Raw genomic sequence first — 18021 nt, forward strand, 5'->3', positions numbered from 1 at the left:
GACAATAATATTTTATATTCAAAGATAACTTAAAAATTTAATATCATAGTTACTAAATTTTAAATATTGCAAGTCTAGCCTTCAACTTAAATATTATAACATTCATGGTCGTGAAAGATGCATATCTTAAAAATTTATTAAATCATACAAAATTGAGATGAAAAAAATAAAAAATAAGTAATTATTGATGTCAATTTTATAATATATATACATATAATATTATATGTATGATGGATATGTGTTATTATATATATGTCATATGTTAGTTAGTTGAGTATATATATTCGTCGGGATCGAGATCGGGGAATCCCGTCTCTATTTAGTCAATAGGGAAAAATCTTTCCCATTCTCTCTCACACGGACTCTGATCCTGTATATTATATGGACATTTCTAGTGATAGACATCCATATGAATGGTAGACTCCTATGATTGATACTGTTTAACACTAAAGAATGAAATTACGTATGTTTAAAAATATTTTCAAAAATTTTGTCTATTAAATCCATTATCTAATAGAAGAAAAAACATTGAGCCGAAAGGAAATATTAATTTGAAATTCTGACTTCTGTTTTCCATCTCTCTTTGGTACGAACCCCTACTTTTGCTTCTGTTCTCTTATCAGTCATCAACCACTACCTCTTTCTTCTCACTTTCCCCACTCTCCCATTTCCACCTCTTTCGATCACTCGCATTTTCATCTTCCTACTTCTTCATCACTTCCTCAATCTCAATTTCCATCGAGTCCTTGTTGGGGCCTTCTGCTTCCAAAAGGGTCCGAGCATAAATGGAATCGGAGGATGAGCTCGACATGCACGATGCCCACGACGACGACGACGACTCTGTTGACAATGAGGAGGACTTCTACAGTGGCGGAGACGACGATGCTGCTGCCATCGACAGCGACGATGCTGATGTCGGTGATTACGAGTTTGTTGATAATGATTCCGACGATTCCGACGACATGGTCTCCTATCGGCACCAGGTCATATTGTTCGACTCTCGAACTTTTTGCGTTTCTTCATGGGCATTTCATAATTTGTAGTTTTGCGAATTCTGGTGTTTGTTGATTGCTCTGTTCTATTCTTTACCAATCTGAATTTCCAGTTCTTTTTTATTCCTCCGTTTTTCTTTCCATATTCGAGTATGAGATGGGGATTGTTTTGTCTCTTTCTAGAAATGCGTAGCTAGAGAATTTTTATCATTCTGTTGATGATGATAGCCACATTGGTCATGATAATTTTTATCATTCTCTTCATATGGGTTTGTTTCGTTTTGATGGTTTAATTGGGTACTCAAGTGCAATTGAACTCTTGAAGTTTGTTATTTTTAGTTATGTATCTTGAAATGTGATACTTCTCGGGAAGAATTAGAGTGTTCCATGTATTGTCGAGGTTGAGTTTGAAGCATAATGGCTGGTCTGGTTTGTTGTAGAGCGCAGCAGCTGAGCCTGCTGGCAGTGGCTTATCTAACTCTTGCAAAATAGTATTAATAACAAGAGAGAACCAAAAACGAATTTTTTTTCTGCCAGGGAATAAACTTTGTGGTTTATGCTCTTGGAAGCTTTCCTTCTCTACAGGGCTTGTTTTGGACTAGATTGGCCGGTAATCTGGTGGTTTAGGCGATTGTAGAGCCAAGATTCAGGAACTGTTGGTGGGTTTTGTGGACTAATGCTTGTGGTGCTCTCCTCTAGAACATTTGCTAGTAGGAAAGAGAGAGAAAAGAAAAAGAAAAGAAGAAAAGAAAAGAAATGAGGGTGGGTGAGTAGGCAGGAGAGAGTGGCTTTGGGAAGTTATTGTTGCTTTATTTCCTCAAAGAGACAGAGGGATTTCCTTGATCTCATTTTTTGAATCAAAGGCTTTGGCATCAAGTGGAGAAGATGGATCCAAGGCTTCATTTCCTCATACAATTTCTCCAATATTATAAATGGCAATTCTGGTGCAAAGATTATGGCCTCAAGGGGTCTTTGGAAAGGTGATCCTTACTTTTTAAATTCTTATCATGGATTGTCTTAGTAGGGTGTTATAAGCGGAAAGTGATGGATTGATTAAATGATTTGTTGTGGTAAAGAATGTTGCTTCTTAACTATTATGCATCTTCAATTTGCAAATGATACCATGTTCTTCTCATCCACAAAGTCACACACCTTGACAAACCTATCACATTCATCAAGCTCTTTGAAAGAGCTTTGGGTCTCACTATTAATTGTCTAACGTTAGAATTTTTGGCAATCAACATGGATCCTTGATTGGTCTCCACTCTAGGCAACAAGTATGGCTGCAAATAGTGTATTTGGCCTGCTACCTACTGTGGCTTGCTTCTAAATGATAAGCCTAAATGTTCCTCTGTTTTGGCTCTAATTATTGAGAAGGTGGAAGAATAAAAGGCTCACTTTATGGGAACATTCCTTCTTTTCATAGGGTGGCCAACTCGCCCTTATCCAAGCTAACATTGTCCAACCTTCCTGACTAAGAAGCATGGACATTGACACGCAACACGAATATGACACGACACCGACACGACAACACTCCAATTTACTAAAAAGTAGGACATGACACATTAGGGACATGCTATTTATTTATTTCTTTATTTTTCAAAAATAAATATATGTGTGCATAATTTGTTATATTGTGAAATATGTGCACTTATATTTAACAAAAAGTATGAAAAAGGTTGTGGGTTAAGTCTTGTGGGTGAAGTGTTCTAGATGGAGAAAGTGTGTAAACACTCTAGAATTTTGGAAATGTTCGGCTGAATAGTTAATTTTAATTGGCTTAAAATACCTCTTAAATGAGCTATCAACGTTATTTATTAAAATCGTTTTGCATATGGAGTGTCCTTGGCGTGTCCTACATGTGTCAGAAAACAAAAAAATAATAATGAAATAATGGACATGCCAGCTGACGTGTCGGAGCGTGTTGGTGTCCGACACGTGTCTGACACCGACACTCCGCTAGTTTAGAAGTGTCGGTGCTTCTTAGCTTCCTAATATATTACTTCTCACTTTTCCCTATCCCTTCCAAGGTATCGACATCATTTGAATTGAACCATTGCTTTGTAGTTTTTGTAACTCTTTGGAATGACAACAAAGAGAAATTGGGTTCTCATCTTCTTTTTGGAAAAAGAAACATTTCATTGATAAATGAAATCAGAGGAAAACCCCAAACACCTGGGTTCTCATCTTCTTAATCGAGATAAAGTTGAAGTTTCCTCTCATTGAGTGGCTTGGGGATCATAGGCTTTCGACTAAAATAAATCACTTTTAGCCAAATGGATTTGGAGATTTTAGGCTTAAAAACTTGCTTTATGGAGAAAGGTGATTGCTTTAGAGTATGGTTCCTTACACTTTGATCTCAAACCAGGTCAGTCTTCCCTTTCTACAGCAAAAGGTGCTTGGAAACACATCAACAAAATATAAAACACTATCTACAAACCTGTCACTTGTAAAGTTGGTAGGGGCAACAATTCTTGGTTTTGGCTGGAATGGGTAGGGAATAGGGCTCTTATAGATGGTTATCCCTCATTATTTGTTCTCACTCAGTCACTCTCAAAAAAAAAAAAAAAAAGCTAGTATCTCTAAATGGTGGAATAGTGAAACAGCAACATGTAATATTTGGCCAAGGAGAAATCTTAATGAAGTTAAAATTGTCAAATGGGCTATGTTTTCTAATGCCCCTTCTTTGATTGTGCCATCTGATTGTGAAGACTCATGGATTTGGAACCTTGATAGAGATGATATCTTCACCTCTAAATCTTTGTCTATGTCTTTGCCGTCCGGTGGCATCCAATGAAAAGAGCTTTAGAGAGCCATTTGGGGTGCGAGATTCCTAAAAAAGATAAGCATTTTATTTGGAATCTCAAAAAGGAAGTTGCCATCTCTAAATTGTGGAATAGTGAAACATCGACATGGAAGATTTGGTCAAGAAGAAATGTTAATGAAGTCAAAATCGGCGAATGGGGTATGCTTTCAAATGCCCTTTCCCCAGTTGTATTGTGCAGACTCATGGTATGGAACCTCAACATGGTATCTTCACCTCTAAATTACGTCTAGGTCTTTGGCTTCGAGTGGCATCCAAAGAAAAGTTCATCTTTACCCAGTCATTTGGGGTGGCAGATTCGCTAAAAAAGTTTGTTTGTCCTTTTTTTTTTTTTTTTTTTTTTTTTTTTTTTTCCTTTTTTTTTTTAACGATTTGGACAGGACTCTAAAAAAAAAAGCTGCCATCTTTGAATTGTGGAATAGTGAAGCGGCAACCTGGAATATTTGGTCAAGGAGTAATCTTAGTGAAGTAAAAATTGGCAATGGGCTATGCTTTTCAATGCCCTTTCCCAGTGATGGTATCAGCTCATGAAGACTCATGGGTAGGACCCTTGTCAGAAATGGTATCTTCACCTAGGTCTTTGGCTTCCAATAGCATCCAATGAAACTAAGATCTTTGCTGAGCCATTTGGGGTGGAAAATTCCCTAAAATCGTTGAGTTTTTTAATTGGGAATTTAGCCATTCATGCTTAAACACTGAAGTCAAGCTTCAATGAAGGTCCCCACGGTTTTATTTAACCCCACCCCCACTGTGTTATGTGCAAAAATTGTTCAGTAACTCTATCTTGTCTTACTTAGCTCTCATTTGCTATCGTTTTAATGAGAAGAAAACGTTGTGACTGAATTTCATTAGGACGTTCTATTTGTCTACTTGGTTGGAAAGGAATTCTCTTACTTTCTTCGACAAGAAACATGATTTTGATTCATCCATATCGTCTTACTTAGCTCTCACTTGGTGTAAATTGAACCCCTTGTAATTATGGTTTAACTTTGTTTTTTTACCCATTTGAAATGTTTTTGTAATCCTTTAGATTGGAGGCTCCATTTGTAATTTCGTTTGTTGTCTCACAATTATCCATCTGTATACACTTTCAGCAAAACTATGTAATCTTGGCCGAGGCAGATATACAGCAGCGACAGGAGGAAGACATCATGAGAGTATCCACTGTTCTTTCTATTTCAAAAGTAGCCGCGAGCATCTTGCTCCGATATTACAACTGGTATAAATTTATGACCTGTATGTCAAGTACTTGAATACAGATGATTGACATAATGAACCCTATTAATGGAAGTATACGCTTATTACATAACATTGTAGATTTAGTTATTGCACCACAATAATGTTCTTGAGGTCCTTACATAATATGTCCCGGCTCACTTCGTGTTTTTTCCACTTTATAAATATCATATGCCCAATTTCATGTTCTAAATTTTAGGGATTCTACAACGATCTTGCTTTGCAGGAGTGTCAGTAAGGTGCATGATGAATGGTTTGCAGATGAAGAAAAGGTCCGTAGATCTGTTGGCTTACTAGAAAAACCAATTTTGCGACATTCCAATGAAGCAGAAGTAAGCAATCTCTCTCTTTTTTTTTTTTTTTTTTTTTTTTTTTTTAATTTTTAGTTTCATTGAGCTTCTGGTAATTGTTTTTGCATTAACAATTGCTGGGTAAAATTAAGAATGTAAACAGTATTATGATATACATATACCTTATTTTTTGGCAGCTACCTTGTGGTATATGTTTTGAAATCTATTCACGTGATAAGATCCAGTCTGCTGCTTGTGGTCATCCATTGTGCAATGCGTGTTGGACAGGTTTGCTAACTCATGACAAGCCGTCTTTGTTAACTGTTCTGTTATATCTGCTTGGTTCTAGCCTTTTCTTTTCCTACATAACAAGCTATATGCAAAAGGAGCCTTCAAATCTCTAATAGTCATTGATGAGCTATTATTACAAAAGAATTTCCTGTGTAAAACTACCCACCAGGAGGTTGTCATTTGTACAAGATTACAAAAAGAATGAAAGTGCAATGACTTGGGAGCTTGTTCTTCTCCTTGATTAAAAAGAATAAGTTGAGAAGGCTATAGGATAAGATATTTGCAAAATAGTACTTCATCTTTCATGGGAATTAGGAAGAAATACCTCCTCGTCCATAGAAGCAAAAGAACAAGATAAAGATGTAATTGATCATTACTTTAATAGCTATAGTTTAATGGATTTCATCCTCAACTGGAGAGCTTTTGTCTCCCATCCCAACGGTGGATCTTAGCTTCATCAGCTGTTTGCTCTCCCTCGTTTTTTCAGCTTGTCTTTTCTTTCTTTCCTTCATCTCTTCTTTTAAGTTCCCCCCTTCTTCGGCCATTGTTTGGGCCTCGTTATGCTGTTTGTTTCATGTTTTTGACTTCTTATTATTAGTTTTAATTCTCTTTTCTTGGATGTGATGAGGGCGCTAAGGGGGTGTCAACCTAGTTGAGATGCCCGGATGCGCTTGCTGATCCTATAGTCTTTGTTTTTGCTCATTGTATAATCCTCTTGTACTTTGGGCTTTAGCTCACAATTATCTTAATATAATGAATCGTTTCCTTTTCAAAAAAAGATTAATTGGTCATTAATCAGAGAAGCAAAGTTAGGTGGAGGAGGATGGGAAGATTGTTTCATGGAAAGTGATGAATGCAAGAAAAATGTCTAACACAAATTTGAATTAGTTTTTGGAGATATCAAAATCAAGATTTTTGAGCTTTTGGCTAAGATATTTGAGTTTGATGAGTTGGAAGCCGAGGGTAGGCTCAATGTTACTATGAAAGAAGTGCGAAATTCTCTCAAGTTAGAATTCCCAGATGTAATTAGGAAGGAATCTAGTAGTTGGAGGCAAAAAGCCAACGTCAAATGGGCTAAGGAAGGAGATTGCAACACTTTCTTTTTACATAGAGAAGCGAGTGGCCGAAAATGTAGGAACACAATTGGTCATTTGATCATTTTTTTTTTAAAATGGAAAGAGACACATTTTCATTGATAAATGAAACAAGGAGAAAAACTCCGAACACCAATAGGTGATTACAAAAAGAGTATCGAATTGGAGATTAACTAAGAAGAACTATAAAGAGTGAATGGGTGTGTATTTCTGGCAACGATACCAAAAATAAAAAGTAAATGGGTGTATTTTCGTACACACAACTGAAAACACATTAGAGATAATAAGTTCAAAAAAAAAAAAAGATCAAAATTATAGGAAACCTCCCTAAAATGATGACCGTTCCTAGCACCCCAAAAGAGAAAAAAATAAAAAGCACGATTCAATGTAAGCCAAAGGGCCTCTTCAATAACACGAAATGGATGAACCGCTAAAATAACGAAGAGGAGCTATAATGAATCATATAGGAAAGGGAAGGACAAGGACCAACCAAAAGCCCCCAACATAGTCGTCAAAAAACGATAAGCAAACGAACAATGCATGAAAAGATGTCACGGAGTTTCCTCATTGGATTTACACATGATACACCAAGGAGATAAAACCATATAAGGCATGCACCTTCGCAAACGATCAGTTGTATTGGTAGCTCAAAGGCTAAGCTCCCGAAGAAAAAAATTTAATCTTCTTTGAATACTTATCCTTCCAAATTGCAATGTAAAGGTCCTCTAAAAGAGAAGCAACAGTGCCCGCCAAATCATCCAAGAAGGCTTTAATAGTCAAAGAGTTCGAAGTTAATAAAGGCCAAATCCAAATTTCTTTTTGGGGAGATCATTAGGAAGGTTGAGGAGATCGAGGAAGAGGTTATATCTTTTTGCTCAAATCTTTATGGCCAGAATGTATCTGTAAGGCTCTTCGACCCTGCACAAACACACAACAGACAACAAGGCAAAAGAAGAAGGAAATAGAAAGGTAGGAAAACAAAGGTGGATCTCTTATTTATATAACTTTCCTCAAAAGTCTTGGCACGGCCATAAAAGACATTAATACAAATCCTTCCCAAAATGTAGCAACACCTCTCCCTTCTATACTATCAAGACTTAGAACCAAAATGGAAAATAAACTCCCCAGCCCTTTGAGAGAGTTGGTAATCCTCTCCTGTAAAAAGCCTACTCAGCCTTTACCTAAATCTTCCTTGACGTCCTGCTGCTGCTGCTGTCCTTTATAACCGTTTTGTGGTCCTCTACCCGATATTCCCTTCTTTTGCCCTCTTGGTTGTTTGTTCAATTCCCTTTCTGCCCTTGCATTTATAAGTGTAAATAATTTGTGGTCTTACTATACCTCCCCTCTCGAAGTGAACCTTGTCCTCAAGGTGGAAATGAGGAAACTGTTGATTCATGACATGGACAGCCTCCCATGTAGCTTCATTCTCAGTCAACCCTTTCCATTTGACAAGCCACTCGTTGGTAGCTAGGTCTCCATTCCATCTTACTCCTAGGACTGTCTCCGGTATAGTCTGTAGCTCAAATTCTTCTGTCAGGATTGGAGGATTGGTGGATGCTGTTGGATTGGGTGGACTTGTCCCAGCTTCTTCTTTAGTTGGGATATGTGGAACACGTTGTGGATTGCAGCCTTAGCAGGTAAGGCTAACTTGTAAGCGACTTCTCCCACCCGTTTGATCACTTGATATGGTCCATAGAATCTCGGTGCCAGCTTCTCACTCCTCTTCTTTGCTAAGGATTTCTGCCTATAGGGTCGCAATTTCAGATAGACCTCTTCCCCAATTTCAAAAGTCAATTCTCTTCGATGTTTGTCTGCTTGTTTCTTCATCCGATTTTGTGCAATGGCTAAGTTTTCCTTCAGGTTATTAAGGGCTAGATCCCTTTCTTGTAGCTACTGTTCTACTGAGTTGTTGGGGGTTTTCCTATCTCCATACGTGACTAAGGGTGGGGGAGGCCTTCCATAAATTGCTTGATAAGGGGTCGTCTTTATAGAGATGTGAAAGGTCGTGTTATACCATAGTTCAAACCAAGCAATCCATTTGTTCCATTTCGTCGGCTGTTCATTACAAAAACATTGGAGATATGTCTCTAGGCAGCGGTTCACCCTCTCGATTTGTCCATCGGTTTGGGGATGGAACGATTCTCTTCAGCTGAGTTCCTATAGTCATGAACATTTCCCTCCAAAAGTTACTCAAGAATATTTTATCTCTATCCGTTAAAATTGATAAAGGAACCCCATGGTGTTGCACAACTTCTTGGATGAATATTTCTGCTACTTGCTTGGTCGAGAAAGGATGTTTGAGTGGTATGAAGTGCGCATACTTACTTAAACGGTCCACCACCACCATTATGGAGTCATAAACCCCATCCTTTGGCAAGCCTTCCACAAAGTCCATACTCCAATCTTCCAAAATCAGGCAAGGGATGGGGAGAGGTTGTAATAAACCTACTGGTGACAGGGCTTCACATTTGTTCCTTTGACAGATTTCACACCTTTCTACATATTTCTTCACGTCCATCTTCATCCCTTGCCAATACAACTCCCCACTCATCCTTTTATAGGTCCTCAAGAACCTGGGGTGACCACCTAACACTGAATCGTGGAATGTATGCAGTAATGAGGGAATGAAGCTAGACTTTCGAGAGAGTACCAACCCGTTTTTATATAACAACCGGTAATGTTGCCATTTGTATTTCGGTTTTCCCTCTAGATTTTCCTTCAAGATGGCTATGATCTTTTGGAGTTCTTCATCCTCCTCAACCTCTTTTAGTACTACCTCAATATCTATTATAGTCGGGGCTCCTAGTACACAATTCCGCGGGAGTCGGCATCCTAGACAATGCATCCACTGCTTTGTTTTGCAGGCCTGGTTGATAGAGAATCTCAAAGTCGTACTCTAGAAGCTTTGTCAACCATCTTTGGAACTGGGGCTGAACTTCTCGTTGTTCAATCAGAAACTTGAGAGCTTTTTGGTCCAATATCACCGTGAATTTGCTTCCCAACAGGTAGTGTCTCCATTTTTGTACGACTAGAACTACAACCATCAATTCCTTCTCGTATATGGACTTGGCTTGACCTCTTTCTGATAGTTTCTGACTGAAGTATGCTATTGGTTTTGACTCTTGCGATAGCACGACTCCTAAACCAAATCTGAAGCATCGGTCTCTATCACAAATGTCTTGGAGAAATCAGGGAGGGCTAATACTGGAGCTGTCACGATGGCTTGCTTAAGCTTTTCAAACACCTGAGTGGCTTCCTCATCCCACATGAACGAATTCTTCTGAAGGAGCTTGGTGAGGGGGGCTACGATGCTTCCATATCCTTGTACAAACCTCCTATAATAACCCGTGAGACCTAAGAAACCCCTCAACTCGGACACGTTCTTTGGTTAGGGCCATTCTCTCATAACTTTAATCTTCCCATCATCCACTTCCACCCCTTGGGCTGAAATCCAGTGACCTAAATATTGGACCCTGGTTTGACAGAATGTGCACTTCTTTCTATTGGCAAACAACCTATGGTCACGAAGGACGTTGAATACTATTCCCAAATGAGTCTCATGAGTCGAGATGTTTGGACTGTACACCAGAATGTCGTCAAAGAAAGCTAGGACTAATCTACGAAGGAATGGCTGAAATACCTGGTTCATGAGTGATTGGAAGGTGGTTGGGGCGTTTGTAAGACCGAAAGGCATCACTAGAAACTCGTAGTGTCTTTCATGAGTTCTGAAAGCTGTCTTCTTAATATCTCCCTCGCTCACTTTGATCTGATGATAGCCCGATCTTAGGTCGAGCTTGAAGTAGATTGCTGCTCCGTGCCACTCATCCAACAGCTCTTCGATTACTGGTATGGGAAATTTATCGGCCACAGTCGCCTGGTTTAGCTTCCGGTAGTCGATGCAAAATCTCCCCCCTTCATCTTTCTTTTTCACCAACAGAACAAGGCTGGAGTAGGGGCTATGGCTTGGTCATATGATTCCAGCCTTGAGCAACTCTTTCACTAGCTTTTCAATCTCTTCTTTCTGGTTATGGCTGTATTTGTAGGGTCTCACATTGATGGGCTTTTGGTCTGCACTCATCAGGATGCGGTTATCGACTGCTCTTCTAGGAGGAAGTGTTGTAAGTTCTTCGAATATATCCATGTTTTGATCTAGCAAGGCTCTGATCATGACTGGTAGTCCTTCTTTGTTTGGTACGTTCAACTCCTCATCCCCTTCCTTATTTTCAAACTCGAAATTCTGGAATTCCACTAGGAACCCTTGATCCTCTGCTTGCCGAGCTTTTGTCAAGGCTTTGAAAGATACTTCTGCTTTGGTCAAAGATGGATCACTGTGCAGCATGACCTGTGATTCCCCTGCCAAAAGAGACATGGTTAGTGAGGGCCAATGAACTCCCATAAACCCTGTTGTGCATAACCATGGCATCCCCAACACCAGGTCCATTTGTCCTAGATCAATCGCCAGGAAATCAGCCTTCATATTTAAGTTGGGGAGCTTCAACTCTACTGCTCTGCATAGTCCTTCCCCTCGTATGGTTGCACCATTCCCAATTATCACCAAGAAGTTCTTGTCTATTGGAAGATGTAACTCTTTTACTATCTTCTGGTGAACAAAGTTGTGGGTCACCACAATCGATCAACACTAGCACTTCCCCTCCCTTCAGTTTTCCTTTTAACTTCATCGTTCCTCGGGCTGATAGCCCACACATGGATCTCAACGCAATCTCTGCCGTCTCTTCGGCTTCTAAGACTTCCTTTCCTCTCGGTTCTTCTCCTTCCTCCTCCTCCTCGGTTGCTTCTTCTCTTTCGTTGGTAATGAACAACATCAGCTCGCGATTTTCCTTAGCCTTGCATCGATGTCCGAGTGCATACTTCTCATTACATCTAAAACAGAGCCCCTTATCCAGCCGGTCAGGAAATTCGCTATCAGAAAGGCGCTTCATCGACGGGTCCTTCCTCATGAGATTGCCTTTCATGGGTAATGTTATGCGTTTTTTCGCTTGAGTATCCACCATTTTCCCGCTTTTTCTATCCGACGTTCCACCTTCCTTCACTTGGGCTTCTTTTTTGCCTGGCCCAACTACTCCTAGGTTTGCTAAGGCTAACTTCAGGGCCATGCTTCTATCACTCACCAACTGGGCTTTGTGCATACATTTTTCGAAGGTGGTTGGCTTTCTGCTAATAACCTCGCTCTTAATGTTGGTTCCAGCCCATTTATGAAGGTATCCTTGAGGACATCTTCTGCTAGGTCAGGCAAGGGGGTTGAGTATGTCACAAATTTCTTCACGTAGTCAGTGTACAATCCATCTTGCTTTATCCTCAGCAGCCATGCGCCTAAACTTCCTTCTCCGGTTGGTCTGAAGTATTCAAACATTCTCCTCTTCAGCTCCTCCCAAGTGTTGATTGCCTCTCGGTTGTGGCTCCAACGGAACCAGTCGACTTTGTCTGGCCCAAAATTGATTACTGCTACCTTCACTTTCTCCTGATCGGACAACTCGTGGATCTCGAAGTAGTGCTCGACTCTATACACCCACGATTTCGGGTTCTCTCCGGCAAAAACGGGTATCTCTAGCCTTTTATATTTACTTCTATCCACTCCTCCCCCTCCAGTGCTTGATGTTGAGTTGACCTCATCGATCTTCCCTTTAAGTTTCATTCGTCTTCCTTCAGTTGTCCCCGATTCTTCGGCCTTCCGAGATACATTGCTTTCTCTCATCTCCTCTGTGAGCTTTTCTATGTTCTTGCATAACCCCATCAACATCTCCTTCATTTCTGAGACTTCTTTCTCGTTTTTTTCCATTCTTTCCTCTATTTGTTTTTTAGCCATAGCTCTTGTTTGCCCCAGGATGAAGCGGGCTCTGATACCACTTGTAAGGCTCTTCGACCCTGCACAAACACACAACAGACAACAAGGCAAAAGAAGAAGGAAATAGAAAGGTAGGAAAACAGAGGTGGATCTCTTATTTATATAACTTTCCTCAAAAGTCTTGGCACAGCCATAAAAGACATTAATACAGATCCTTCCCAAAATGTAGCAACACCCCTCCCTTCTATACTATCGAGACTTAGAACCAAAATGGAAAATAAACTCCCCAGCACCTTTGAGAGAGCCGAGTAATCCTCTCCTGTAAAAAGCCTACTCAGCCTTTACCCAAATCTTCCTTGACGTCCTCTTGCTGTTGCTACTGTCCTTTATAACCGTTTTGTGGTCCTCTACCCGATATTCCCTTCTTTTGCCCCCTTGGTTGTTTGTTCAATTCCCTTGCTGCCCTTGCATTTATAAGTTTAAATAATTTGTGGTCTTACAGTATCCCCTAAACTTCTTGTCCAAGGGATTGATTGGAGCCCTATTTTTGAGGAGGAGGAAGATATGATAGGTTCTTTCACTTTGGAAGAAATTGAGCAAGTTGTCTTTGGGAAAAAGTTTTTAAGGATTTCTTTTATTTGAAATAGAAATGGAGCTTTTCATTTCGAGAATGATGTACTAGGATTAGGGTAAAGTAGGCTATTTATGGTCAAATCCTTAATTGATTAGGATTGGGATTAGTTTCCATGATTGATTAGAATTAGGATTAGTTTCCTTGGTTTATTAGGTAGGATTAGGATTAGTTTCTTTGATTAATTAGGATTAGGATTAATTTCTTTGATTAATTAGGACTAGGATTAGTTTGTTTTTCAATTCTCTATAAATAGAGAGATTGTCTTCTTGTATTGACAACTTTTATTTGATAATAAAGACTTTGATTAATCAAGAAACCTCACAGTCATAATAAGATAGATTACTCGTCTAGTTGTCAAATAGTTTTGAGATGGAGTTCAAAGATTCAGAATTCTCCAATGGGTTCTCCTTTTCGATCATCTTGTTTGTAAACTAATTTACAGTAAAGTATGGAAGTAAAAAGTTGTTATGCAAATGGATCCTATTTTTGTGTATGGCATGATTCTGGTAAGTTTTTTTGTAGAAGATTTGGAAGTCAACAAGCTACTTCTCCAGTCGAAATCCCAGCTAAGTTGGTTTGTTGAAAATATACTAGATTTGATTAAGGGATCCTTCTCATGTTTCTTTGTGAGAATTTGATAATAAAGACTTTGATTTGATTATTGGAGAAGGTTCTCCTTTTATCTCCTTAGGCTACTCAATTTGGGCCAACGTTGATTGCTGCCGGTGGAAGATTAAGAAACTCTTGGCGATGCCAATTGCAAGAGGGAGCTTCATAAGCTGTCCTCGTTGTTGAATAGTCCATATCTACATAAGGGAAACCCTTTAAATTCTAGAAAAGAAAGCAGATATGAAAATTCTTTTTCAAGATTTGCAAGAATGGACTACTACCGATCAAGGAAGATGCCTAAGAAAAAATATAGTAGTTGATATAGGCAAGAAAGTCAAATTTACTCCCAAGAGCAGTGCTGGAATTCTGACTTGAAGTGATTAAGAAGAAGAATTCCAACATAATAATTTCGCTCATGCTCGATTTTCTTAAACAACTTATTATTATCCACATTGAAAATTTGATTATAGTGATTCTAGAGATTTCGATGAAGATTCTAAAATAACAAAGTGACATTATCAACAAAGAGCTTGACGATCTAATCGAATCGGTTTCTCAAGAAATCGATGTAATTATTATGACCAACATCAGCGTGTGAAAGAGGATTTAGAAAATGATTTAAGTAATTATTATGACCAACATCAGAGAATACCCATAAATCATCCCAACACCAACACGGAGGTCAAAACATAAGACTTTTGGAAGGGAATGGATGAAATTTGGGATCTTTTGGGGAAAATTTAAGAAAGGCTGGAAATCACTCGAAGCTATAAATTTGCACAAGGAAAATCCAATGAATCACAGTTGAAGCTTGCAGGTGAAATTCAAGCAAAGCCAAATTGGAAGGGAAGACCAATTGCACGAAGAAGAAGAAGAAAAGATGTGTGATGAAGGAGGACAAGAAGAAGAGAAATGAAACAGATTCAAGCGAAGAAGAAAAGATGTGTGATGAAGGAGGAGGAGAAGAAGAAGAGACAAATGAAACATATTCAAGCGAAAACAAAGATGAATGTGATGATGGAAGACAAAGGTTAATCAAACCTATTGTTAAATAAAGTTATAGGTGTCAAAGGAGGGGGAAGAATCAATGGACGAAACCTTTTGTGTTATTGCGTGTAACAAGGAGGATGAAAACATGTTCATATTCTTTCATTTTTTTTCTCAATGAAAGTTGTTGCTCTTATTAAAAGAAAAAACTCCTTTGCAATGTTGTTTGATTGGACAATTTTTCCCTCAAGCCACACTATTATTTGCCTTCAATCAACTTGGAAGATGAATTTATTTTACAATTTCAACATATTTTGATGTTAAGAATGCTTATTTTTATTTTATTTTATTTATCGTAGTCTTCATTTTCTTTTTAAATCTTGAGGACGAGTTTTTTTCCGGGAGGGATAGAATGATGTAGTAGGATTAGGGTAAATTAGGTAATATGGTCAAATCCTTAATTGATTGGGATTGTGATTAGTTTTCATGATTGATTAGAATTAGGATTAGTTTCCTTGGTTTATTAGGATTAGGGTTAGTTTGCTTTTCAATTCTCTATAAATAGAGAAATTGTCTTCTTGTATTGGAAACTTTTGATTGATAATAAAGACTTTGATTTGATTTGATTTTTGGAGAAAGTTTTCATTTTATCTCCTTAGGCTACATCAGAGAATGTTCTCAAGGAATTTTTTTAGAGGGACATTTTGAACAGTTCTATGACAAACTATTAGGTACTTAAGCACCTTGGAATTCCACACTTGAAAAGTCAGTTATTAAGGTGGGAGAGCCTAGCCACTTAAGTATCATATTGGTCATCCCATTCTAACCAATGTGGGACAAAGGTAGCCATACTACCTTGTTTCCTAACAATACCCCATCCTTGGAAAGTTGATGTCCTGGCAGCTAGATCGACGATACTTCACTCGGAAACATCCGGTTAGAATCTCTGCCGATGCTCCTCTCCGGAACATCGACTACCGGTTCTAATACCATTGTTAGGTACCTAAGCACCTTGGAGAACCACATTCCAAAAGCCAGCTTAAGATTGTTTAGAATGTTGGTGGCTATGGACACACGTGGTGCATCATGCTGAGCTGAATTAACTTCAAGTGGTGGCAGCAATATGCATGTCTTCTAATTTCATTTGATGGTGGACCACCACTGTGGGTCCAATTATACATATAAAATGCATTGAAAAATAGAAGTTGGAGCGGTTGAACAAAATCCATAAGGCTCTTTCTGTGTTATTTTAATATAAAGCTGACTGGAAGTGGCTGCCTGCAATCTGCATTAGCCAAGGAAAAAAATTGCAAGGTGAAAGTGTAAATTTTTTGAAGCGACACCGCAAGAGGTGAACTTTATTCTTTTTCAGCTCTGCTTTTGGTTTTTGTTTATTTATTTTTTTCAATTTGTTCATAGTGTGTTTTACCATTCTTTTCTACTAAATTTGGTTTCCATTTCGTTTTTTTATTTTTTTTTTTTAAATTTCTATTAATATCTTTCTTTTCAATTGTTTCTTTTTTTTCTCTTGTTATTCTTCTTTCCTTTTTTCTTTGTTTTTTTTGTTTTTTGTTTTTTGTTATTCTCTTTTTTGTTTTTCTTTCTAATTATTTATTCAACTTTCTTGCTTCTTTTTCTATTTCTTTTTCTAACAACATTGGATGAAGAGCCTTCTCCCTCACCGTTTGTAATCCCCCCACCCACCTATTCCATCTTTTTCTAACAACATTGGATGAAGAGCCTTTTCCCTTCACCGAGGTTTATTGGATGAAGAGCCTTTTCCCTTCACCGATGCTAAACCTCTCTGATCAGTCACATTGCCTCTTTTTCCCCTTACTCTACCTATTTTCCAGTGCCTTCCCCACAGTTTCTTACCCCCGAGTCAGACCTCATGGAAATAAAAAGCTGCAAAATAGGAGAACACTTTTTCTATATGTGGAAAGTGTCCAATGGAATATACATAGAAGATATGGTAAAAAGACAAAAGATTCTATTCTCTTCTACATTATTACAATGGCTAAATGAAAGTCTAAAGCAGCTGTCGAATGGACCAATGTTTGAATTCTTCCTTCTAAAAGAAAGAGTTGATCAAAATGTCATCCGTCTTTCCAAATTTCGTGACAACAGAGGATGGTTCGTGGAATGCGCGGTTTGGCCGTGGACAGGAGGTAGATAAAACATTCACGTCCCTTTTGGGGATGGAACAATTGGATGGCAAGACTTCAGTGATATGGTAAGTAACTTCTTAATCTCCTTGCCCTCTTTAGATTCTTCCCAGCTTACACCCCCTGTTTCAGAGAATAGTAACCAAAACTATCAACACCGTTGGATTAAAAGAAGATCCACGAAAAAAGGAATCAGTCATAGTAGGAAAAGAAGCTATATCCTGCAGCATACCTCAGAATCAAAGATGAAGCATTTCAAACAAGCTTTTTGGGTCCAGAAAAACCAAGAGGTACTTAAAGAAGACTTTAACCAGCTATGGATTATATCCAAGCTCTTTGCTTTTAATGAATGGAAGGAAATAGAAGACAACTTGAAACAAGTATTCCATACACCAGTTATCATCAATCCTTTGTTCGAAGACAAATCCTTAATCAAGCTAAGCCAAGGGAAGCTAGAAGATCTGATTGAAACACCTGGAATATGGCAGTCAATAGGGCCTTATCATCTTCTATTTGAAAGATGGAATAAAGAAAAGCATGGCAGACCTACAGTAGTGAAAGGATTTGGGGGTTGGATCTCAGTAAATAACCTACCTTTGGATTATTGGTGCATAGCCACATTTGAAGCTATAGGAGCATATTTCGGAGGCCTTGAAAGTATAGCAAGTGATACTCTTAATTTCATCAATTGTACGGACGCAAGAATTAAAGTAAGAAGGAATAGCTGTGGTTTCATACCAGCAACCATAGAAATTAAAGATGAAAAGCGTGGAAACATTTTTCTAAACTTTGGCGATATTCATTGTGATGAGCTTGTCAAAAGTAGGAAGGGAGATCTCCTTCTTAATCAGTTCTCCAATCCAATTGATATATGTCGAATCCAGCAAGCCATGAAAGATGAAGGGTTAGAATTTGAAGAGCTTAGATCAGATTGGTCCTTTCTTCTTTCCTCAGATTCTAAACCGAAATTTGCAAGAAATCCGTATGCAGCCTTATTAAGGAGTCCCGATCAACAAAACTTGAAGCAACATCCACACTCAATATGCAAGAAAATAACAGAAGAATTCGAAGAGACACAACAAAACCTTCAGGAAGT

General features: G+C 38.5%; 1 protein-coding gene across 3 annotated transcripts in view; it reads left to right on the forward strand.

The window, feature by feature from the left end:
- The first annotated feature begins 527 nt into the window (after positions 1-527).
- LOC120079772 (putative E3 ubiquitin-protein ligase ARI8) overlaps positions 528-18021 on the forward strand; it is a 63068-nt gene continuing 45574 nt past the window's right edge. The window contains exons 1-4 of one of the 3 annotated variants that reach the window (XM_039034149.2): positions 528-983; positions 4911-5035; positions 5279-5384; positions 5540-5630. In XM_039034149.2, coding sequence (XP_038890077.2) covers positions 786-983; positions 4911-5035; positions 5279-5384; positions 5540-5630 — 520 coding nt within the window. In that variant the 5' untranslated portion in view covers positions 528-785. Of the gene's footprint in view, positions 1973-4139; positions 4358-4910; positions 5036-5278; positions 5385-5539; positions 5631-18021 lie in introns of those variants that run through there. The other 2 variants (XM_039034151.2, XM_039034150.2) reach the window with 2 other exon arrangements.

The sequence above is a fragment of the Benincasa hispida genome, chromosome 6, assembly GCF_027475165.1.
Source record: "Benincasa hispida cultivar pf3 chromosome 6, pf3_genome.v1.1, whole genome shotgun sequence".
Classification (NCBI taxonomy): domain Eukaryota; kingdom Viridiplantae; phylum Streptophyta; class Magnoliopsida; order Cucurbitales; family Cucurbitaceae; genus Benincasa; species Benincasa hispida.